The sequence below is a fragment of the Syngnathus leptorhynchus genome, chromosome 6, assembly GCF_054491065.1.
Source record: "Syngnathus leptorhynchus isolate UIUO chromosome 6, UIUO_Slep, whole genome shotgun sequence".
NCBI classification, from domain to species: domain Eukaryota; kingdom Metazoa; phylum Chordata; class Actinopteri; order Syngnathiformes; family Syngnathidae; genus Syngnathus; species Syngnathus leptorhynchus.
The window spans coordinates 3,624,934-3,646,813 of NC_141200.1; the positions used below are offsets into that span (position 1 = coordinate 3,624,934).

The following is a 21,880-nucleotide window of genomic DNA, read 5'->3' on the forward strand; positions in this document are numbered from 1 at the left end:
GTTGCATGTTCAAATGTTTGCATAGAAAAAAATACTTATTACAACTACAACTTTTGCCCTTGCACTACCACCCAGAAGTACCCTGGTCTTAACGTTTACGCACATAAAACTATTTAAACCGTAGCTCCTTTTTCTTTTTAGTTTTACATGCTGTAAAAAGTAATTTAGCTAAAAATAATGGTTAGCTAGTAGATGGCACCTATTTATTCAAAATAGGCTCCACCCGCGACCCCCGTGGGGACTCAGTGGTACAGAAAATGGATGGACGGATGGATTATTATTATTTTTAAATAAACATTTATGTTAAAACTTGTCTGCTGTTTTATTCGTTGTTTTTATATTCGCCAATTAAAACATAAATATCAGACATTTGGTTAACTGCTTTGTATGACAATATGTATGTTTTAGTGATCGAAATTGCGTTTCACACACACACACACACACACACACACACACACACACACACACACACACACACACACACACACACACACACACATATATATATATAGCGTCCCCCATCATGACAAATGTTGACACAACGGATTTTTTTTTTCAACCTTTTATTCAAATACATTCTGTATAATAACACCATCAACTACGATCCAACAAATACAAAATAAAAACATCAATGTCGGCATAACGTGTATCAACTGGCATAGCAGCAACGCTGTCTGTCACTCGTGAATCTTCGCGAACGAACCTAAAAATGGCGGTGTACCAATAGAAAGTCCGAGTGACGTCACAGATCAAAGCCAATCAGAAAGTGGGGGTGAGGGTGGGTGTGGCACTTTTTACTTTCACTTAAGCTTTGACCATGATTTTTCCCTAATGAAGTGGCCTGTTATTAGGAACACCTGAAAATGGCGGTGTACCTAAACGGGTGTCCGAGTGACGTCACAGTTCAAACACCCAATCAGAAAGTGGGGGTGAGGGCGGGTGTGGCACTTTTCACTTTCATTTCAGCTTTGACAATGATGTTTGATTATTTTATTTATAAAAAAAAATTAAAAAAAGGATCAGTGTGTGTGTACAATTCGTTTAACGATTCGTTTGAACGAATCTTTTGAGTGAACTGATTCTAAAAATTCAGTTCACTTAAAAGAACTGGAATGCACATCACTCGTGCCAGCCAGTCATGAACCTCACAGCATGTCACTGCAAACTACAAATAGGTAAGTTTTTACGTGTACTTACTATGTACAATGAAGTGAAATATGTTGGTGCTTTTTAAGAATGTATACATAGTTGGAATAATCCACCCAACCTATAGTGGGATCTGGAGTCTTTTCCAGGTGTCTTTTGACAAAAGGCAGAGTAAAACCTGGACTGGTCACGAGTCACACTGAGCGACTGTTTATCTGCCTTCTCAGGGACTTCAGTCCCTTCTCGATACTGACACTTGCTCTTATTTACAACATGGCAAAACAATCTAAAGTGTCATGCCATTTAATTTGGAAACTACACATGGTGATCCCTTAGTCACACCGACTTCCTCCTCTTTCCAAAGACATTGTTGATTAGCTTAGCCATGGATTTGGAGCCGCTGTAGCGACGGCGGTCGGCGCGGTACTTCAGGTGTTCCATCACCTGCCTGATCAGCTGCGTGAACAGGCCGGAGATGTCCTGGTAGCTCTCGGCCGCTGACACTTCCTGAAAGTGGCAGCGGTTCTCTTGCGCCAGGCAGCGACCTTCGTCTTCGCGTACCTGTCGAGCATGGCACAGGTCCTGCTTGTTGCCCAGCAGACACACAGGGACGCCCAATAGCGCTCTGAAAAACAAATTGTCCCATTGATGTGTGAAGTTACATTTTGTAGTTTTTCCAGAAAGCTATTCAGTTCTTTGGGGTACTTAGTGTGAGAGTCAGTACTTTGTTAGTGTGATGAAAATGGAGATGCTGGGGATTGAACCCAGGACCTCATACATGCAAAGCATGCGCTCTACCACTGAGCTACATCCCCTCTTCAGAAATTGTGATATACACTCTGTTTCTATTGACCTCCACTAGGGTAAATATTCAATTATACTGTTTAATGGTATAAGAATTGGAGATGCTGGGGATTGAACCCAGGACCTCATACATGCGAAGCATGCGCTCTACCACTGAGCTACATCCCCTCCTATTGATGGAAGGTCATGTTATAGATTATTCCATGTCTTTAATTGTTTAAATGTTCTGAATATTTCAACTACATCCCAAATCACCATCCTTAGAGCTTTGAGATTTGTTCCACAAGAAAATCACCACATCAAGACTCAGTAAGCCTGGAAGAGGAGCATTGGCATTCCAACCAGCTATCCTGGCATAAGGATCCTATGCGCAGCTTCAAAGGAACTAGGACGGTGCTTATTCCTTAATGTTCTTCAAAGCTTTTCATCACCCCACTGTTGTTGTCTTCAAACCTTGCGGCAGGAAACCTGAACATCTATCTCGAAAACTTTTTTTGCCATATGTCTAAAAAAGAATTTTTTAGGTTTGAAGTTTGAAGGCTTCAACCATTTAGATGGAAGATGAATTCAATTAGTTTTGGATATCAGAGTAGGGGAGAAGGTTTCTGACCCTTTGCATTGGTCTTGCTGGCGCGTCTCACGAATCTGCCGCAGAATGTTCTTGGCATCGAGAAAGGAATTGCGGTCACTGATGTTGTAGACCACCACAAAACCGTCTGCCCACGCCACCGGTTCCTCCAGTATGCACCTAGCCTCCGAGCGCTAACAACAGACAACACAATATTTACCATTAAATCAAAAACGGTCAACTTTACTGACTTCACAGTGTCTTTGTGCTCCAAAGGATGGGACAATGTTCCCGGATCCTTAGGCCATTCCAATAAAATGCAGTTATTTTTTTTTGTGTGTGAGTTATGTGTCTCCTGTCTTCAAAGAGGCAGCACATGGCCTTAGGATCGCTTCGGATTCCGTGCTTGATGAAATTTTGGATAGATAAGGTCAATTCCAGGTCTGCTTATGTGAAATGTAGCAAAAAAGGATTTCCATCCAGGCTGGAAGCATTTTACAATATGTTCAATCCTCTCATTGGAAAACTACCTGGGTCTCGTCCACTTGGCTGGGTTTTTTATCCAATTTCAAGAAATATGTACTGGTTGAGGTTTGGCTTCTAACTCGTAAAAAAAAATCAAGTGATGGAATATTCAGTTTCATTTCCTGTTTACATTGGAAAATGAATTTGTTATTGTTGCTAAGTCCGTTCCAGGCAGACGGATGCGCTGTAAGCCTTTGAAGTGACAACAGGAAATTTGGCGGAAAAATGGCTAAGCTAACATTGCATAGGGAACATAGAGTAAAAAAAAAGGATGCTAAGCTAACATAGCACACAGACGGCAGAGCAAAAAGGTCAACCACCGTAATGATGAAGACAGAAGCAGATGGCTGTGTGGTTTGCCTTTGAGGTGACATCAGGAAATCAGGCAAAACAAAGATATGCTAGTACGCTAACATAGCATTTGGAGGAGAAAGTATCAAACAAGTATCTTAAGCTAATATAGCAAAAAGTAATTATGGAGACAAAAACAGACGGGTTATGGTGACACAATAAAGTAAGGCAAAAACAGATGCTAAGTGATCATAGCATAAAAATGGAGATTAGCAAATGGAGATGCTAGGTTAACATACCTGCGAGCAGGGATCAAACACCTCCAGATTCAGCTGCCTACCGTCGATGGACAGCCTTTTTCGATAAAGAGAATCTGCAGTGACACAAAAAAGGTCATGCTTATTCGTACAGGATAGTATGAAAGGTCAATCGAAATATCAATATACAAAATGAAATTTTTTAAAACAAGTTTGACTTCTTTTCCCTTCCGGGACTTTGTTTTATTCGTCAAACTTTTGTCAACTCACTGGTATCGGAAGCATATTCTCCGATGAAACGTCTGGTCAGGAAGCGCACGAGGACAGCTGGACAAAGTGAAGAAAAATGAAAAATTGACAAGCATCATTACAGCCGTCATTCCAGGAAGGTTTCAGGGGTGTGGGAAGATTTAAGGGTGGACGCCAATGGTCGCTGCGAGCTTGCGAATGAAAGCCAAGCCTCACACATGAAAGAGGCGACTGGAAAGCCTGTCAGCTTTTTTTTTGCTTGTGGGCCAACTTTGCAGCTTTGCAGAGCATCGCTTTCAATTAGCAGCTCAAGTGCTGAGCTATGTCCGACCGAGCTCCTCTGTGGACACAACTTGAGGCACACCTGCACCATCCAATGAGCTGTTTATTTGATAATCCCTTTCATTATGGTTTTCGTTTTACAACATACTAAAAACTCTTCCTAAGATTTTGAACCTCTTGTTTCTCAACCATTTTTTTTGTTTAGTGTAGCAATAGTCATCTAACTTCACATCTGTAACATAGTTATGAATATTGTCAAATAAAAGTGGCCAACTGACAAGAAATATTATAAAAAATAATGTAAAGATAATAAATTATAAAATGAAAAAAACAAATGCAAAAGTGGTACATATCAAATAAATATCCCACTATAAGAAAAAATAGCAGATCGTAAAATAAATGGATACAACTATATTTAATTTGTATAAAATAAATACATAATTTAAAATAAATAAAAATACCAGAAATTATGAAAAAATAAATGTAATCTGCATACAATACATTTCCATCTTTTAGTTTATAAAGTGGCATATTTCAATTCATTTTCATATCAGTAAGCAAATGAAAACCTCCTTAGGACAGAAGCGTACCTGATTTTCCAGCCCCCGGACTTCCCAGCAGGGCCAACTTGATGTCGTTCATGCTTGCTCTTCTGTGCTGGATTGATTTCTTTTAACTTAAGGCAGGTCTCAAAACAGAAGGGAGGCAAGGGGAGGGAAAACAAGCGCTCTCCTCCCCTCTGCGTTCTCTCTCTCTCTCTCTCTCTCTCTCTCTCTCTCTCTCTCTCTCTCTCTCTCTCTCTCTCTCTCTCTCTCTCTCTCTCTCTCTCTCTCTCTCTCTCTCTCCCTCCTTTGTCCCAGCATCTGTTTTCCTCACTTGTGTCCTTTCCTGCACTGGTGGAAAACAGTTAGGAGACGTCTTGTGCCCTAAGTGTTCTTCTTCCAGAAAGCCTGTGATCGTGATGTGATGACACCAGTTCCCTTCCTGCAAGGTGAAGATTTACCAGATGTATTTTCAGGGGCCTAACCACTCAATTTAACCAAATCAGTCCATCTGGGTGACTTTTACATTGGCGAATTCCAACAAGGAGAATCCAGTTTCAGAAACCAGTTCAACAGATTGACACAAAGTTGATTGAATCACTATTTTTTGGTTCGAACTAGTTTGTGACTCGTAAATTACAAACAAAATTAGGTACAGTATAATTAATAGACATGGATTCACAGTAAAAAGATCAATAACCTTACGGTTGACCTCAGTGACCTACCAATTTTCTCAAACATCTGTATCCTGGTGAAAAAGACTGTGTTTTCTCAAAAAAAACACAAGCACATACATGTGTGCCATTGCCATCTAGTGGTCTGGCATGCACATTACAGCCTTTTTTTAGTTGCGTTTTGCAAATGAGGAAATAATTAACTGTTTTAGAACGTGGATTTTCATATAAAGTCTGGAGATCCAGTCTGTTTTCCTTCAGGTTATGACTTTTTCCTCGATCCAGACTTCATAAAACTCGCTTCCAAGGAAAGTCAGTTTTATTGAAATAATAAAACGATTGAAGTTTCTTATGGTGACACGACAAGGAAAAAATCCGGATGACTTTTTCACCGCAACGATCATAAAAGTGCGATGGGAACATCCGTCATATTACCCAGACACACACCGCATGAGAATTCCCAACAAGTGGCACGCGTAGCCTTTAAATCTTAACGTTCGACTTATCCAAGTTCGCTTTTATTGGTACTTGTACCTCTTTGCATGCCATGTTCGAATTTTTCAATTACAGAGTCAATCAAGCGAACATCATTCGCCTTTTTTGGATGTTCTCTCTGTTCCTGTTTACAGCGGCCTTCGCACACCCTCGTTAAAAATTGAAATGAATCCGTCCAACGTGTTTATGGCATGTTCGCTTCATTCAACGGTGTTTAGAGATCACATATACGCACACATGAGGCAAGCTAATTAAGCCCAGAGAGTTTTGGGGTAAGAAAGAGGGCCACACGGAAAAGAAAAAAAAAATGAAATTGTCTATTTTAACGAAAAGAAAAAAAAATCATCAAGCACTTTTTGAAAATCATTCACACACCGCACCGGCAGTGTGGTTACATAACTTGAACAGCCAGGAATCTGTCTGGCAGCTTTTGTGTTTATTCTGCTCAAAGGGTTAATCTGCCATGTGTGACCCCGAGACCAGAACAAAATATGCCCTATATGTATTCAAAAAAATCAACTCTTTCATACTCGACAATAATCCGTCCAAGTTTGAAGAAAATTCCGACGGGCTGTAACCATTAAAATTAATGCGGTCCTTTCTTGGATACAGATCAGTTGAGAATTACAAGTAAAAAAAAAAAAAAGCACCTGATGTTATCTCCAAATTTGGGCTCACAGGGAATTATTGATGTTTTATTTGTGCATTTTTTTTTGAGCTTCCTGCCACAAGTCTGCTATTATTAATTTTAAGATGGCGGACAGACAGATGAAGCATCCAAGAAAAACCTCCCATACTTATCCCGTCTCATAACATTGCTTCTTAGGGAGGAAATGAGCAGGAGTGACCTCGAATGACACTCGAGGGAGGAGAGCGAACCTCGTCGTAAACATCACAGTTTCGTTTCGGCTTCATCATCATCAGTCATTGGCTGCCTTTTGATGTCCCAACAGAGAACGTCCCTGATCAGGAAGAAACCTGACTGAGATGTTTACTGCACTCGAGTCGAGATTAAAAAAAAGAATTCTATGCTCGATTTCTTCAAAAGTCCTCCACAAGACCCTTAAAAGCCCCTCACTCACTCCCCCTTCATCATCTTGGTCTCTGATCTGAGAGCCAGTGTTTATACATTTGCCTTATCAGCACACTTTCTCCACCGGAATTTTTTTTCATGGCTCTTTTTGTGACAAATGATCATACGGCCATGTAAGTTGTTTGAAACGTTAGCGAATGGAAGAAAATGAAGTCGTTAAAAAAAAAAAAACATGATAAATTTTGCTAAATTACAAAATGTTGTGCTATGAGAATTTAGAATATGCACAATAAATTACATTAGGATGCTTTATGCCACAACAACTTAAAATATGCTAAGCTAATATGCTAATTGATACATTACGTCGAATTACGTTCCAATACTTTACAAAAAAATAGAATACACACATTGCTGTACGTTGTGTTAATCATTTTCTAAGTTACGATAAGGTAAAAAGTTACGATCATTCCAAATCAAATAGAAGCAAAATTCAAAAGTTGGAAAAGCTATACTTTTATTGCTCATCCATCTTGCTAACATCTCGTCCTTCTTCCTCTTCCTTCCTCTTCCTCACGGCGCCACCGCAGGCGAGACCGCTCCATCCTGTCCTGGTTTGCCGACGGGAAGGTCCTGTCGGGGAAAATCTCCCTCAGTTTGCTCAGGAAAAACACCTCCAGGTTTCGACCGGCCCGGGCCACCTCCGAGTCGGGCTGCGGGCAAGCCGGAGCAGAACAGTGAGGTCAGAGATCCTGTTTCATTTATGTGACTTCAACATCACACCGCTAATGAGGCCCTAATTATTTGACTTTTAAAGCTCTTGTGCTCCAAGACTCTAATGAGAGCTGAAAGATGTCCTCAAAGTCCCTTCCTCGTTTGTCCTCTTGGTCTTACATCAAATATGAGATTTATAATTATGCTAAGACTAATACTTTACGACTTACATAGTTAAAAGTAGCGCAGTTCTTGAGCATGAGCAGGACGTCGTGGACAAAGAGTTCTGGCATGAAGTAGTGCAAAGTGTTGCTCTTGTCCAACTTCTTGCGGATCAACGACAGATCCACGGGTCTCTTAATAACCTGGTAGTAATTCCTCGCCTGAAACACATCCAATGAACCAATTCAAGGTCAGGAAAAAAGATGGCGGCAGCGTTTAAGGTGACCGACCTGACGACTGACAGGCTCGTGGAAAGGAGCGCTTAGCGGGTGAACGTAGAGTAGTAATGTCAATTTCTCACATCTCTGTAGACGAGAAAATAAATGCTTCGGTGACATCTCCAAAGGCAATAATATCGTACGCTAGGTTATTGTTACCCTCTGGTCACGGTGGGACAGAATGTAGGGAACGTTGACTCCCTCGCGGCAGAAGTTATCAACTGGGTCGTGGTCAGTCCTGCATAATGTACACGTCCAGTCACCCCTACAGGACAGCAGAGCCTCACATTAGCATGTTAGCATTAGCATTTCAATCAGTAGGTCCTTATTCGTCTGCTTTAGCTCTTACGCTGGTTACCGTCTTGCTAACAATTAGCAAGTTGTCTTTACACGTTTTAACATCGATTCTCATTCTCAATATTAGCTAACTACGTACGTCGGGAAGCTAAGCAGTGAAGGAAGGTGACAGGCCAGGTGGTAAACTTTGGGGCAAAGGTCACAGCACAGCAGATCTCCTCCATTAAGACACACGGCGCAGAAGTCTTCGCTTTCCATCTCCTCGCTCTCGTCTTGGACCGTTTCCGGGGTTGGAGATGGCTCTACACATTTGAACTCTTGTATCTGATCTTCCGGTTCCAGATCAAGAACCATGATCAGCTCCCCGTCAGGATCCAAGTAAAAGGTATCCGGGTCAGATTTACTGGAATGAACCAGAATGTATGGTTGGTCCGTTTTTGGAAAGCAAGATGTTGTCGTGATGTCATCCTGCCAGAGGTGGAAGTTAAGAGTCATTGATGGGTAAGTCAAAAGTAAATCTCTAAGTGATACTTGCTTCATGTTTGAAAGGATGACATAAAATGACTTGTCAGGTAAAGTCATAATTGGCAATAAATCTGACTCAGATCATGATCAAGTCATGTGACTCAAGTCCCCCACCTCTGTCTCTTGGATATCCAGGATGTCAGATGCATTTTGATTGACTTCATTCTGAAAAGAAAATCAACATGAACAATTTTTTTTTTCCTGGCGTGAATCATCCTTCTTGTGTTTATTATTCTTTATTTTTGCACCCGCCAAGAACAATCCAAGCATTCCTCGGAGAGCTCGGCTCGGTTTTGGCACGGCAGTCGCAGCGCAGATACCACTGGCTGCAGGTTCAGACGCTCCAGTCGCACAACAGCTTTGCGGGAATTATTCAGAACGCTTTTGACCTCCGGACGGATCCTGAAAGAACAGCCAGAGAAAGTAAGATGAGGAGTTAGCAATTGTTTTACTGCCCCTCCCCACAGAAGATTCAATTGCTACTCTGTATTAATTACTAGGCGATATGTTATAGCTCACTTAAGCCCAGTTGGTCTTGTTTTGTACATTCAAATTGCTGCTTTTTATTAAAGAAATAAAAAAAATGTGAGTGTGGGTTACCTTATTTTGTGAAGTAAAGTCTTCGTCAAATGTTTCTCACAAGATTGGGAAGTTCCTTCAGTTTGTTGTTTTTTTTCCATGGTGATTATCTACCAGAAGGAAAAAACAGGACTTAATAACCTTGGAATCCATTCAACCCAATCTAATCAAATTGATGATCTACTCACACTCTTACCTGGTTAAAATTGTGAGACGGCTGTTTTCCCAGTCTGAAGAAGAGATAACAGTGAGAGGAATTATGTTATGAAAAATAGAAGAGTTTGATTGGACGAAAGGTGAAATCCCCACAAGTAAATGTCTCCTGCTAATGATGCCTTCACTTACTCTCCAGGGCATTCCGTGCTCACAAACAACAAGCCAACATGTTATGTTTTTAGTGTAGGAGCAATCCGATGTACACACAGAAAACATGCAAACTCCAAACAGGAAAGTCCACGTTACAACCCAAAATAATACTAATTGATTGTGATAGTCGATTTTAACAAAACAATTGAAAGAAACAACAAAACTATTATATTTGGTCAAACTAAATCATAAGCAATTTTTTTTTTTTTTTTTTTAGAGAACTTTCATGGCACTGGAGTTAAAAAAAATACTGGCTCTTAAATTGGGTCATCATTACAAGTGATATTTTCTAAACCAACCGCTGGAGGTCGCTGTCGTTTATTTACAACCGAGTGCCAAATCTCACAGAAAAATCGCGTGGTTTCCAAATCCCGTTCCTCTCTCGACCAACCTCCAAAGATGGTAGGTGCTATCGTGTACATCCTTGTGCTCGAAAATCCACATTAATCTATTTCCATCCTTCGTTGGAACTATTCACACGTACCATCCGATGAATGCAGATAATACACAAATACGACCCTTTGTATTAGTGCTAACATTTATTGGGAAAGTGTGATTAATTGTCCACAATGTTGTCAGTTCACTCTGAGAGCTGCTGGGCCTTCTATGGCCGAACGCTAAAGTCAGTTTAATTAAAATCTTTTTTGTTTACATTTTTGCGTGTATAGCCCTTAAGTTTTAAAATACATAGTGGATAAAAGCCACAAATGTATAGTGGATAAAAGCCACAAAAATCACCATATTTATATTATCTGAATGCAGTACTGGTGTTAGCATTAGCCACTTAGCATACTTGATGCGAGAACTAGATGTAAATAAATGAATTTTGCTACATTTTTCAGCCTTTTATGATCGTACAACAGCAACATTTACTGCTTTGTTGTTACACGTAACGTGTTAGGCTACATATGTGATATGTTATCATGTGAGCGAGCACAATGTAAATTTCTGATTATCTCTTAACAGCCTACAAAAAAGTCCAAGACTAGGAAGCTCCGTGGGCATGTGAGCCACGGACACGGTCGCGTTGGTAAGAATGAACCCTCCTTCATCTTGTCTTTATATCTAAATGAGACCGTGTGTTAACGAATTTGACCCGTTTTGTGGTGTCCTTCCTCAGGCAAGCACCGAAAGCATCCTGGAGGTCGTGGTAATGCTGGTGGCATGCATCACCACAGGATCAATTTTGATAAATAGTAAGTAACCTGGAGAAATGTCTGAAAATGGGTATTTTAAAGACAACTGGACTTTGACTCTGAATCCTAAAAGTAGTGATGTTTTTATTACGTTTTAGTGCTAGATCACTTAAAAAGCGCTGCAACTTGTGTAAGGTATAAAGCTGTGGCACTCGCACAGAGCATCATTTTCAAATGATATTCAAAACACTATGTAGTCTCCAAACACTGTAGAAGAAATGTCAACTTTTGCTGCTTCTCACATTGTGTACGTCACATCCAAGTTCATTTGTGTGTTGTCTTTAAGGGACTTGGTGTGGTCTGACATTCGAAACTCTGGTGTCAAATGCATCCTAATCAATGACTATTTCCTCAGCCACCCTGGGTACTTCGGCAAAGTGGGTATGAGACATTACCACTTGAAGAGGAACACCACCTTCTGCCCCACCATCAACTTGGATAAGCTGTGGACGCTGGTGAGTGAGCAGATCAGGATCGCCCACAGCAAAAAGCTCGATGGCCCAGCTCCCGTCATCGACGCCGTGCGCGCGGTGAGTTACGCCTCACAACGTCTATAAAAGTTTTTATTTCGGTTTAGGATTTTAAAACCTTTTTTTAATCTCCAGGGTTACTACAAAATTTTGGGCAAAGGCAAGCTGCCCAAGCAGCCCGTCATCGTCAAGGCCAAGTTCTTCAGCCGACGGGCTGAAGAGAAGATCAAGGCGGTGGGAGGTGCTTGCGTGCTGATGGCATAAATGCCCCGTCATTGTTTTGGAAAAATAAACTGTACAAATACACAAGTGATGGGAGACTCTTTTTTTTTTTTTTTTTGTGTTAACTACCATCCAAAATTGGATTTATTCTGTTTCAATAAATGAGTCAATGTTTTAAAAAAAAAAAATATATATATATATATATATATATATATATATATATATATATATATATATATATATATATATATATATATATATATATTTATTCAGTTTGGATAGTATATATATATATATATATATATATATTTATGATGTTGAATTCCAAAGTGTTCCAGTTGTGTCAAAAACGTATTTTAATTTTTCTCAGATGATTTAAACTTTGGTAAATATTGGCTGCTAGCTGTAATCATGAAGTTTGTAAAATATAACATTTATGACTGGCACAGTGAAGTCATTTGCTCAAATTATATTGAGGTGTATTTTACCAATGGAACCTTATTGAGAGAAGTTTCCAAGCATACTGTACATAGGGTGCGCTTCATGCATTACAAAATTATACAATGTTTCTAGAATAAAAAAAGGGCAAAATTAAAATGGTTATTGATGTCACTAAGATTTCATACATTGCGTTTGATGCTTACTTACTCTAAATCTTTCACATATAAGGAATAAATATTTATGATCATCAGATTAAAAGTAATCAACGTTTCAAAAAGATATTAATGCATCACTAAAATGTATAGAATTGCCCTTTCCAATATGGCGGAAAAATTGACGCGGGGGTTGCGCATGCACGTAACCTGTTTTCATTTCCGGAAGGCGGGGCATATAAATCCAAGGCTTGGCCGTTCTTGTCCTGTTCTGCTGTTGTGGGAAGTGTCATTTAGGAAGCTCAAGGTGACGAGTCAAAGCGAAGGTATTCTCTAGTCCAATGTTTGACACATGCTGACGTTTTAAAACGCTCCGTTTTTACGCAGCCGCAATTGCCTAATCGCATTATCTCGCGCGAGACTTCCTGACAGCGCGTTCATGTAGCAAACGAATCATAATTTAAACTTCCAAACTTCTCGCTAAGCTTCTACTTAAGTTCCGCGAGTTGTCAAACCAGTGAGGGTAACAGACAAGTTTACGGAGGAAAAAATTAGGCCAGGGCTAACTATCACTACAAGCTCCCTATGCACGTGGAATGAAATAATTGATAACTTTTAGAGTTGACATGTTCTCGTCATTTTTTAGGGGGTAAGTAAAAAAAAAAATTCACAGAAACTGATATCAATTGCAACATGCAAATTTTATACACGATTATCACGGTTTATGTAGTTTTAAATTATTATATAAATATATATTTAAAACTGATGGTGTAAACTCAATTTCTTTGATTATCAAAGGATTATTTTATCTTCATTTGAATCATTCAACACATTCTCATTTTAAAAAAAAAAAGAAAAGTGACTATGTTTGGGTTGTTTCCTACTCCTAGTTGAGCCTGTCGTTATCATGGGGACGCTAGCCGGGCTTGAGTATTCTCTGCAAAAGTCTGCCCGCCTGGGACTGGAGCTCCTGGAACGGGCCTCCAGGCGGAAAGTGAACTGGAGCAAGCCGCCGCCCACTTACACATCTATGGCAGAGATCGACAAGGACCTCCACAAAGTGAGGCCTGCTGACAGTGACAAATATTTACATCATTACTGTTCCATGAGACAGGGACATAGTACTTCACAACCTATACAAATGCAGATTACTACTTTCCTATCAGCCATTGTGCAATAGTGCCTCTGTTTGAAAGTCTAGGAACAAAACAGGAAGACTCATCCTACAAATCAAAGTCCCTCGTTCAGGAAAAGATGGACTGAAATCATGAATTTTTGTTTTTTGTTTACAGAAAACACTGGCGGAGCTGCAGGAGGCCTTTTCCACCATCATTAAGTTCATGGCAGAGACCCACATTCAATGCAAAGTCAGAAACCTAATCATCTTCACACACTCCAAAGATAGTCTTCATTAGATTTAAAAGTGTGTTTTGTGAGTTACAGAGGTTCTACGACTCCGTGGGGTGCGCTCAAGGATCCATCATAGAGCAGAAACATGTGCCTCGTTTCCATCAACACATCAGGCCGACCAGGAATGAGTACCCATCTCAATACAAGGGACATGTGAGTACAACATCGTTTAGCATAATATAGGTACTGCAACTTCTATTGAAGCATTCAAGGATTTTGAAAAATAATCCATTTGTAACCCTCCCGCTTCAATATTCCAATTGTGATTTAATATACTATTAATTGATTTAAATGCCCTCTTCCCATGTTTTAACAAACACAAGCAATCAATTGTATGACAACATCTTATGTATTGTACTAAAATAAAAGCAAATGAACCATGAATTATAAATAAAGATAGTTGATCTACTTCAGTTAGAGGTGGTAAATAATAAAACACTTGGACTTGCTGTCTTTTAACCATTCAAATCATGTTTTGTGAAGATACTCTGCAATGCTGCTTTATTTATAGTACTAGATGAATATGTACCATTCCAGGGTTCACCTCTCGGCACAACGAAGGCTGTTGGCCAGTCGAGTCAGCAGACGAGTACTCGCTTTGAAGAGACCACCGAAGAAGTTATGGTGAGGAGGGAATGCTCTTGTCAAAACAGTTTAATCTTTAGAGGATATCACCAACTTATTGATAGCCATTAGGTGTGTGTTTAGTTTACCAGAAGAAAGGACCTCCTTTATCATCGGAACTTTCTCTCCTGTTCTTCAGGACCGGAATCAAAATGCAAAGGACAACTTGTTGGTGGAAGTGGCTCTGGAATCTAACCAGTCCGGCACACAGCAACAAACCAATATGGTTGCCCACGGTGATGCGGATACCTTCAGAATCACATTTAACCACTGAGCCAAACCTCGTGTATGTGTGCTTGTGTGTGTGTGACATCAACCTAAACATTTATTTTTTTATGTCGATTATCTATTTTTGTAGCCTGTATATTTTTAGCAACATGAAATGACATCACAGCCTCACAATAAAGTTTTTTTAAATTATGAAACAGTAATTTTGTCTTTGTTGGGACTGACAGTCATGAGCGAAATCATCGATGTTAGGAAACAGTATCTGTTAGGAAATTCTGACTTCCCACCCTACTCGAATGCAGCATTAGTGAGCCGTGGTGCGTTCAAGTGCTAACAAAGTCGGTCGGACTGCATTGCCCACACTGCCCTTCTGTTTTCCCACACGGCCTTGCTTTCAACATGGACGCCCAAATCGTCTGGCACGACGCCCGAGTCGTTGATCGTTAGCAGGAAGAAGCCGTGCGCACCGACTCCGCATCGGGCGATGACCGTTCCTCGTGTGTTCGAACTATGGCGTTTTGTTTGTGGGACAACGCACACGTTGAAATGCGTCGAACAATACGAAAAGGGACGCAGAATGGCGCCTGACAGGGGCCCGGGAACGTGTATGAGACTAGTATGTCCAGCCTCTTTGGGTAGGAGCAGTGACACGCGAAAAGGACGCGTGGTTGTTTAAGTCGGACGTTGGTGTCGCCGCCATTTTGGATGTGGCAAAATGTAAGAGTACGCATAATTGCTACTTGGTATGTCATGACCTTGACCTCTGCACACAAACTGTAGAAAACTGTAGCACACACTATAGAATTATAATCCATGCATAAAATGCAGCAGAGGTAGAGGGCACATAAACTGCATACAGAAACACTTGCAAAACCCAGCAGTTGTCTCTGTGAAGTTCAGTCCATTTTATTGACATACCCGCCTCTTCCAAGATGGCTGACGTGCTGACGCATCACTGCCACCGTTTAAAGTTTTCATTGAGGTCTTTACGTATTTGTCTATTAGACGGACATTCACATTGGCCAATGGGAGATGTCCCTGCAAGTATGGGCCAATGAAAATGCGGGTGAACATTGTGAAGGCGGGCCATCACTGTTTGCGTCATGTTTCCATACATGTTCCGGGTGTCGAGTGTTTCCTGCACTGGTGCATGGTGGTCGAACAGGAGGAATTGTTGGAAATTTTTCCCGAGGTTAGTATATAAATTGGTTTTTACCCAGTGTGCAGTATTCCCACTGCCGTCACCCGACCAGAGGGTGTGGCTGGCAGTGGCTGGGGCTAATGGAATAGACGGCGAATGTTGTTTTTAACGTCGTCGATAACATTGACAAGTTGGCGGCGGGCGAAAAAATGCTTATGTTATCATTAATGAGCCCGTCTCGCCTCCTAAACGCGAGTAAGCGGCGGTAGTTCTGCGGCTAACCTTTGTTAGCTCACCTTTTAACACTTGAGCTTCTTCCAAATCGTTTTACGAACGCGAAGTTGAACACCTTTTTAGTTGGCAATTTCGTAATAATATTCATGTTAGCCGGAACTACGGCTTTCAAAGACGTGCCAGTGCATAGCTGCCGCATTTAGTACGGATGCTAAGAAGTGTGCGCCCTTGAGTGTGACAAGTGACGATAAAAAGCATCTACGCTACAATATTAAAACGATCAAATTATAAAGGATATACGAGTGTTCAATTTGTTCATATTGACATGCATTGCGCCCAAAGCAGCATAAACAGGGCGGTAAACCGATTAAATGGTTAAGTGTCAGCCTTTAGAAGTTGCAAACATTCAAGAGGATAACTTTATTCAAGCGATGCATTCATGTATGATTTAGTTGGTTCCAGTATTTGAAAGTATACAATCACAAAAAAATAAAATGCATGTACATCAAAATCCTTCGTGATATGTGATTGTATTGATATGTATGAGACATGCCCATACCAAGTGCTAAAAGTATCGAAAACCCAATAGAGATGATTTAATCAAGGCACTTTAATTGTCCTGACATGCAAAAAAAAAAAAAGAAATTTTAAAAACTTTGTTCGGATCAAATGTGTGTATGTTAATAATAGACTCTGTCCCCCAAAATAAATGTTGGGTGCACACTCCCCCCCCCCCCCCCCCCCCCCATAAAAAATATCCACCTTTAGTTCAAACTTTAAACACACCTAAACTTTTTCACACGCCCACAAAATTGCAATTCAATGGAAGAGTGATGTCTACACTATGTTGCCGGAGCAACCGTTTCACTTTGTGTTGTCGAATGCCTTTGGATGTTCAGTGGGACATTTTTAGCTTAGCGACAACTAGCCCCATCATCACCGGCGACTGGTCACCGTGATTCTATACGTTCGTCACTCACATGTTGTGTCGTTTCAGCGGCTGAAGCATGCTCTTGGCGCAGCTCAACCGGGACTCCCAAGGCATGACGGAATTTCAAGACGCCGACGGGCAGCCCGTCACGCTTTGCCTGACCGAGGCAGTGACTGTGGCCGGTGAGCTTAGTGAAAGATCAAGACTTTTAGTTTTAGATCATAAGATAAATATGAAACAAAATATGAGCAAAAGTATTGGAACAGAAATTATTCATCAAACTTAGTGAATAACAATCTTTATGACTTAGAATGCCCTAACACACTGTGTGCCACCCTGGTTCCAAGTCATTGCTTGTACAAAAGAGCCACACGGAGGGGACAATGACAGCGTGGAAGGCCACTGCTGAGACTCAACACAAGATCAATTCATTCCAGCTTCACAAAAATAGAGTCACACTCTGGAACGAAAACACTGAGTGCAGACCTCTACCAGGGCTGAATAATAAGACTTGTTGGGGATGCCCAAAAAAATATGTTCCTAGATTCGATGAGATCTCCAGCTTACTGCCACAAAGCAGAATTTTAAAATGTGATTTCATACATTCCTAAGTGTAACGAATGAAACTGAAATGAAAGTACAGTTGAATAATAGCGTATTATAGATGGAGTTTAGTCATGTTGCGTTCAGGGACCATCAGTAAAAAGTTGTTCCTGGCCAGATGGCGAGCAGATGGACACCATGGACACGGTAAGCCTGCAGGCCGTCACCCTGATGGACGGCTCCACCGCCTACATCCAGCGTGACACCAAGCCGACTTTTTCCGACGCGCAAATCATGGATGGCCAGGTGATCCAATTGGAAGACGGATCGGCCGCCTACGTCCGTCATGTGTCCATGCCCAAATCAGGTGCCACCTCGCTGTCCTCATCCAGTCGTGTCTGTTGGGATTTGCTGAGAAATGGTTGTTGACTGTTCCAGGAGGAGACAGTTTGCAGCTAGAAGATGGACAAGCAGTTCAACTTGAAGATGGAACGACAGCTTTCATACACACACACAAAGGTAAAGACATTTAAATTCACAAAAAAGTTTCAATAAGAACTCAGCCATCCCATATTTGCCGTTGCAAGTAACGAATCTAAACGTACGACACGCTTCTGTCGTGAAGCAGAAACATACGAGCAAAGCGGGCTGCAGGAGGTGCAGCTGGAGGACGGCAGCACGGCCTACATCCAGCACACCGTGCACATGCCGCAGCCCAACACCATCCTGGCCATCCAGGCCGACGGCACCATCGCCGACCTGCAGGCCGAGGCCACCGCCATCGACCCCGACACCATCAGCGTGCTGGAGCAGTACACCGCCAAGGTGACCATCAGCCTTTTGTCCATTTGAGCAGCTCCTCTTCCAGAGCACACAGAGTCATTCGCATCGATGGCAAAGGAAGGATATAGGTTAACTCACAGGCATCGTTTCTGCTCAGGTGGAGAACATCGAGAATCCTTTGGTTTCCTACGGCAGAGTCGAAGCAGACAATGGCGTGCAAATGCAGGTATGGAAGTGTAGAAGTCATTTCTAGAGAGAGGACTTATTTGGTTTGGTGGTTCATGTGTCTCCCCCCACTCGCCTGCCAGATTGTGCTTCAGGGTCAGGAGAACAGGAGGGTGGCCCACGTTGGCGAGAAGGCGTACCGCTGTGAGCACGAGGATTGCGGGAAGCTGTACACCACTGCACACCATCTCAAGGTGAGGAAATATGTTTGTAGTGCCATCTTGCCTTAAAAGTGTTCTCATGAAATGTACGAGTGGCAAGCTGTCACTTAGTTTTTCTTTTGTTTTACGTACCCACGAGAAGCCTCATTAACGAGCGTTTGCGTTGACGCAGGTCCACGAGCGCTCGCACACCGGAGACAAGCCATACATGTGTGACTATCCGGGATGTGGGAAGAAGTTTGCTACGGGTACGTTTTAGACTTATTATGCTCGGTTGTAGATATTTCTTTCTTATCGCAATTGCTACTCTAGTCACAAAATTGCTGAAAGAGTGCAAAGTTGAGTTTTTGGGGGGGGTTTTTTGCACCAAGGATATGGACTGAAGAGTCACTCGCGCACGCACACTGGTGAGAAGCCGTATCGATGTCAGGAGCTCAACTGCTGCAAGTCCTTCAAAACCTCGGGAGACCTTCAGAAGCACACGCGCACGCACACAGGTACGAAATCCAAGAATTGCCTCGGAAATGCCTTTTTACATTTCATCAGACGACCATCTCGGAGCCTAATAAATAACGTGAGATCAACAAGTTCCTCTTTGTTTTTTCTGTGGCGATGCAGGAGAGAAGCCGTTCAAGTGTCCGGTGGAGGGCTGCGGCCGGTCCTTCACCACCTCCAACATCCGCAAAGTTCACATCCGCACGCACACGGGCGAGCGGCCGTACTACTGCTCCGAACCAAACTGCGGCCGCTCCTTTGCCAGCGCCACCAACTACAAGAACCACATGAGGATCCACACCGGTAACTTCCGACAGTGCTACCTTCAAAGTCCTTTGCAATTTTGACACTGGTAGAACTCACACATTTTCCATCGAGATGATTTGGAATCATTCATCAGTTATTTGTTCCTCGTTCAGGGGAGAAACCGTACGTGTGCACCGTACCCGGATGCGAGAAGCGTTTCACCGAGTACTCGAGCCTCTACAAGCACCACGTGGTGCACACGCCGTGCAAGCCGTACAACTGCAACCACTGTGGCAAGACCTACAAGCAGATCTCCACGTTGGCCATGCACAAGCGCACTGCCCACAATGACACGGAGCCCATCGAGGAGGAGCAAGAGGCCTATTTTGAGCCACCCGCAGGTGAGCGGGTTGTTATGCATATGCATCCGGGTATTGTTTATTTTCAGCGTAAAGAAGTGTGAAACCACCGTCTGTTGACACCCCCCCCCATTTCAAACTCGTTTTACAGGATTATACTGAAAATAACATGTTAATGGTCTACCTCCCATTTCCAGACGCCATCGACGACCCCAATGTGATCTACCCGACGACTGTGGAAACGTTGGTAGAAGAGGAGGACTCCTCCAAGAACACTTCTGCGGAGACCACCGAGATTGTTGCCCAGCAGCACGTCGCCTTGGTGACGCAGCCGGACGGGACGCAACAGCAGGTATAATACCCGCCTGCCCAAAGCACAGATTATTTATTTTTTTGTATCATATGCGTGCACCCGATGATTGCTCAATAAATGTTTGTGTTTTAAATCCTCCCCCTTTCCCTTCCCAGGTTAGCATCTCTGAAGCAGATTTACAAGCCATGGGCGGCACCATCACCATGGTGACCCAAGAAGGCACCACCATAACCATCCCAGCCCACGAGCTGACCACACAAGGTGCTCAGGTAAAAACAACAAACAATGGAATATAATCCACAAGTACATTTCTGGACTAGAAATATTCAATTCCAAAGTCCAAATCATGACTTTACTATGGTATAATCCAGTTCATATTATAGGTAGTAAATCAAACCAATATTAGTCAAATGTGTTTTATTTGATAATTGCTTCAAATGAACAATTTTCACTTTTTTTTTTTTTTTTTTTAAATCTGCCCCCTGCGGAACTTTGCCCACCACTGATGTCGAGCGTATGTTTGTCTCCCCCCCAGGTGGCCATCATGAGACCCGGTATGACTTCCTTTGAAAGTGTGGAGGCGGCCACTTACAGCCATGATCAAGACGACGTTCACCCAGTCACCTTACTGGCCACCTCCAACGGCACTCACATTGCTGTGCAGGTTGGTCCCCAGTGAAATGTTGTTCAATGGCATCTTGAAGCACTCGAATCAAAGCGAACGTGCTCGCAAGGCATTTTTGTAATATCTCTAAACTGTGTTTTTGAGATCATGATCTGGAGAGTTATTCAATTGTATCATCGTCTCATCCCTACGTTTCAATTCATTGGAGACATTTTTTTTGTAGTTCTCTGCTGTTTAAGGCGAGCTCTTCAAAGGCTGTCTAGAATGTAGAACGATTTAATTCATAAAATGCGGTAGTCTTTATATCATCTCCCCAGTCAGAAACTGCAATAGAATTGAAATCTTAAGTGCCTTCAAGCCTCAAAATAACCCGAGGGGCTTAAGTCACATCAAAGGCTACAAGTTTGTTGCTCAGCCTTTTGTTTAGCCTGGAAAAACACCGTTTTCACTTTCTGTCATGTTAATTACTAAGCAAACAAGACTGAGCCATCAATGGAATTCTGTGACATTTAGTGGAAAATCACAACAAACGACGGCGTGAATTTCTGAAGACACGTTAAGGTGATTAGGAAGGATTTACTAAGTGCTGTGTACGATAAAGAAGAATTAAGATACAAAATCTACATAATGAGGCATTAAGATGTTCCAAAAACAAAGGGAATGAATGAATAATGATAGCATCTTTTTTTTTTTATGAATTCTTGTCTTCCGTTGATGTCTTTAGCTTAGCGATCAGCCGTCGTTGGAAGAAGCCATCCGAATAGCCTCGAGAATTCAACAAGGGGAATCGCTCGGACTCGAGGATTGATATTGGATATGAATCTGTATCAAGTCAGCCTTTAAAAGAAAAAAAAATCAAGCAAACGCCAACTCGCAAGTCTTCCTTCAAAGTTTCCCTCCCACCGCCACATGCAAAAGACTTTAAGGTTTTTAAGTGTACATAGGATTTTGATAACTGGACTATTTTGTCTCTCAACCAAACAGATTATGGAGAAGTGGGTGTGATAATACACAGTGCAGGGTACAGCAAATGCTGTTTCTAAAAAAAAAAAAGAGTAATGAAATAAAGAAATAAAAATATCAAGCAGTGGATTTATTGACTGGTATATATCCACACACAATTCACAAAAGATTAACTACAATCACGTAAATTGATAATCCCCAACTGTTATTTGAATTAATTCATTCTGGATGAAATATATTCATTATATTTAAATACAACATTCTTATACAGGTAGTGTAAAATAAAAATATCATTTATGTTGTTGTGGGGAAACTTTGCTTAGGTTTTGTTTAC

The 21,880-nt window shown here is 41.7% G+C and overlaps 5 protein-coding genes, 1 long non-coding RNA gene and 2 other non-coding genes across 13 annotated transcripts; 4 read left to right on the forward strand and 4 right to left on the reverse strand.

Moving 5' to 3' along the window:
* Nucleotides 1–594: 594 nt before the first annotated feature.
* Nucleotides 595–4,764, reverse strand: rerglb (RERG/RAS-like b). Of its 3 annotated transcripts, none has more exons than XM_085914583.1 (5): nucleotides 4,713–4,764; nucleotides 3,862–3,918; nucleotides 3,634–3,707; nucleotides 2,549–2,703; nucleotides 595–1,753 (listed from the first exon to the last, which is right to left on the reverse strand). In XM_085914583.1, exons 1-5 carry the CDS (start codon nucleotides 4,762–4,764, stop codon nucleotides 1,483–1,485), a joined length of 609 nt encoding a protein of 202 aa, XP_085770709.1. In that variant the 3' UTR covers nucleotides 595–1,482. The 3 variants fall into 3 exon arrangements, with proteins under 3 accessions (XP_085770709.1, XP_085770707.1, XP_085770708.1); XM_085914581.1 differs by having other exon boundaries at nucleotides 595–1,771; nucleotides 2,561–2,712; XM_085914582.1 differs by having other exon boundaries at nucleotides 595–1,757; nucleotides 2,553–2,712.
* LOC147055354 (uncharacterized) lies at nucleotides 1,008–9,392 on the forward strand. The gene is made up of 4 exons (XR_015066445.1): nucleotides 1,008–1,175; nucleotides 7,454–7,605; nucleotides 8,657–8,815; nucleotides 9,096–9,392. It is a non-coding gene; the product is annotated as an uncharacterized LOC147055354 (long non-coding RNA).
* On the reverse strand, nucleotides 1,890–1,961 carry trnaa-ugc (transfer RNA alanine (anticodon UGC)). Its single transcript has one exon. It is a non-coding gene; the product is annotated as a tRNA-Ala (tRNA).
* On the reverse strand, nucleotides 2,047–2,118 carry trnaa-cgc (transfer RNA alanine (anticodon CGC)). Its single transcript has one exon. It is a non-coding gene; the product is annotated as a tRNA-Ala (tRNA).
* Nucleotides 7,400–9,675, reverse strand: LOC147055357 (uncharacterized). Its single transcript, XM_085914584.1, has 9 exons — nucleotides 9,615–9,675; nucleotides 9,440–9,528; nucleotides 9,088–9,241; nucleotides 8,954–9,004; nucleotides 8,454–8,782; nucleotides 8,177–8,282; nucleotides 8,030–8,104; nucleotides 7,808–7,960; nucleotides 7,400–7,576 (listed from the first exon to the last, which is right to left on the reverse strand). The coding sequence occupies exons 2-9, from the start codon at nucleotides 9,517–9,519 to the stop codon at nucleotides 7,400–7,402; spliced, it is 1,125 nt and encodes a 374-aa protein (XP_085770710.1). The 5' UTR covers nucleotides 9,520–9,528; nucleotides 9,615–9,675.
* A 403-nt stretch (nucleotides 9,676–10,078) lies between these two features.
* On the forward strand, nucleotides 10,079–11,759 carry rpl27a (ribosomal protein L27a). Its single transcript, XM_085914235.1, has 5 exons — nucleotides 10,079–10,186; nucleotides 10,751–10,814; nucleotides 10,905–10,980; nucleotides 11,336–11,510; nucleotides 11,586–11,759. Exons 1-5 carry the CDS (start codon nucleotides 10,184–10,186, stop codon nucleotides 11,712–11,714), a joined length of 447 nt encoding a protein of 148 aa, XP_085770361.1. The 5' UTR covers nucleotides 10,079–10,183; the 3' UTR covers nucleotides 11,715–11,759.
* A 719-nt stretch (nucleotides 11,760–12,478) lies between these two features.
* On the forward strand, nucleotides 12,479–14,724 carry akip1 (A kinase (PRKA) interacting protein 1). Of its 3 annotated transcripts, none has more exons than XM_085914622.1 (6): nucleotides 12,479–12,591; nucleotides 13,156–13,325; nucleotides 13,558–13,632; nucleotides 13,709–13,828; nucleotides 14,213–14,299; nucleotides 14,384–14,724. In XM_085914622.1, exons 2-6 carry the CDS (start codon nucleotides 13,173–13,175, stop codon nucleotides 14,492–14,494), a joined length of 546 nt encoding a protein of 181 aa, XP_085770748.1. In that variant the 5' UTR covers nucleotides 12,479–12,591; nucleotides 13,156–13,172; the 3' UTR covers nucleotides 14,495–14,724. The 3 variants fall into 3 exon arrangements, with proteins under 3 accessions (XP_085770748.1, XP_085770746.1, XP_085770747.1); XM_085914620.1 differs by having other exon boundaries at nucleotides 14,439–14,724; XM_085914621.1 differs by lacking the exon at nucleotides 12,479–12,591 and adding an exon at nucleotides 12,598–12,914 and having other exon boundaries at nucleotides 14,439–14,724.
* An 861-nt stretch (nucleotides 14,725–15,585) lies between these two features.
* znf143b (zinc finger protein 143b) lies at nucleotides 15,586–21,790 on the forward strand. 2 transcript variants are annotated; one of them, XM_085914819.1, is made up of 15 exons: nucleotides 15,586–15,719; nucleotides 16,900–17,015; nucleotides 17,555–17,743; nucleotides 17,815–17,895; nucleotides 18,005–18,201; nucleotides 18,317–18,385; nucleotides 18,468–18,578; nucleotides 18,718–18,793; nucleotides 18,917–19,042; nucleotides 19,164–19,343; nucleotides 19,460–19,687; nucleotides 19,843–19,997; nucleotides 20,114–20,227; nucleotides 20,494–20,622; nucleotides 21,308–21,790. In XM_085914819.1, exons 2-15 carry the CDS (start codon nucleotides 16,910–16,912, stop codon nucleotides 21,389–21,391), a joined length of 1,845 nt encoding a protein of 614 aa, XP_085770945.1. In that variant the 5' UTR covers nucleotides 15,586–15,719; nucleotides 16,900–16,909; the 3' UTR covers nucleotides 21,392–21,790. The 2 variants fall into 2 exon arrangements, with proteins under 2 accessions (XP_085770945.1, XP_085770944.1); XM_085914818.1 differs by having other exon boundaries at nucleotides 18,002–18,201; nucleotides 21,308–21,784.
* The last annotated feature ends 90 nt before the right edge of the window (nucleotides 21,791–21,880 follow it).

Excerpts from the sequence above, each read along its gene's own strand:
- znf143b (XM_085914818.1), top strand. The coding sequence starts at position 16,910 with ATGCTCTTGGCGCAGCTCAACCGGGACTCCCAAGGCATGACGGAATTT. Across the intron at positions 18,794-18,916 it reads TGGGAAGAAGTTTGCTACGG|GATATGGACTGAAGAGTCAC; the intron begins GTACGTTTTAGA and ends TTTTGCACCAAG. Across the intron at positions 19,688-19,842 it reads CTATTTTGAGCCACCCGCAG|ACGCCATCGACGACCCCAAT; the intron begins GTGAGCGGGTTG and ends TCCCATTTCCAG.
- akip1 (XM_085914620.1), top strand. The coding sequence starts at position 13,173 with ATGGGGACGCTAGCCGGGCTTGAGTATTCTCTGCAAAAGTCTGCCCGC. Across the intron at positions 13,829-14,212 it reads CATCTCAATACAAGGGACAT|GGTTCACCTCTCGGCACAAC; the intron begins GTGAGTACAACA and ends GTACCATTCCAG. Across the intron at positions 14,300-14,438 it reads AGACCACCGAAGAAGTTATG|GACCGGAATCAAAATGCAAA; the intron begins GTGAGGAGGGAA and ends CCTGTTCTTCAG.
- rpl27a (XM_085914235.1), top strand. Across the intron at positions 10,815-10,904 it reads CCACGGACACGGTCGCGTTG|GCAAGCACCGAAAGCATCCT; the intron begins GTAAGAATGAAC and ends GTCCTTCCTCAG. Across the intron at positions 10,981-11,335 it reads AGGATCAATTTTGATAAATA|CCACCCTGGGTACTTCGGCA; the intron begins GTAAGTAACCTG and ends CTATTTCCTCAG.
- LOC147055357 (XM_085914584.1), bottom strand. The coding sequence starts at position 9,519 with ATGGAAAAAAAACAACAAACTGAAGGAACTTCCCAATCTTGTGAGAAA. Across the intron at positions 9,242-9,439 it reads ACTTTACTTCACAAAATAAG|GATCCGTCCGGAGGTCAAAA; the intron begins GTAACCCACACT and ends CTGTTCTTTCAG. Across the intron at positions 8,783-8,953 it reads TGGATATCCAAGAGACAGAG|GATGACATCACGACAACATC; the intron begins GTGGGGGACTTG and ends CACCTCTGGCAG.
- rerglb (XM_085914581.1), bottom strand. The coding sequence starts at position 4,764 with ATGAACGACATCAAGTTGGCCCTGCTGGGAAGTCCGGGGGCTGGAAAA. Across the intron at positions 3,919-4,712 it reads TCCGGGGGCTGGAAAATCAG|CTGTCCTCGTGCGCTTCCTG; the intron begins GTACGCTTCTGT and ends CACTTTGTCCAG. Across the intron at positions 1,772-2,560 it reads CAGCAAGACCAATGCAAAGG|AGCGCTATTGGGCGTCCCTG; the intron begins GTCAGAAACCTT and ends TTTGTTTTTCAG.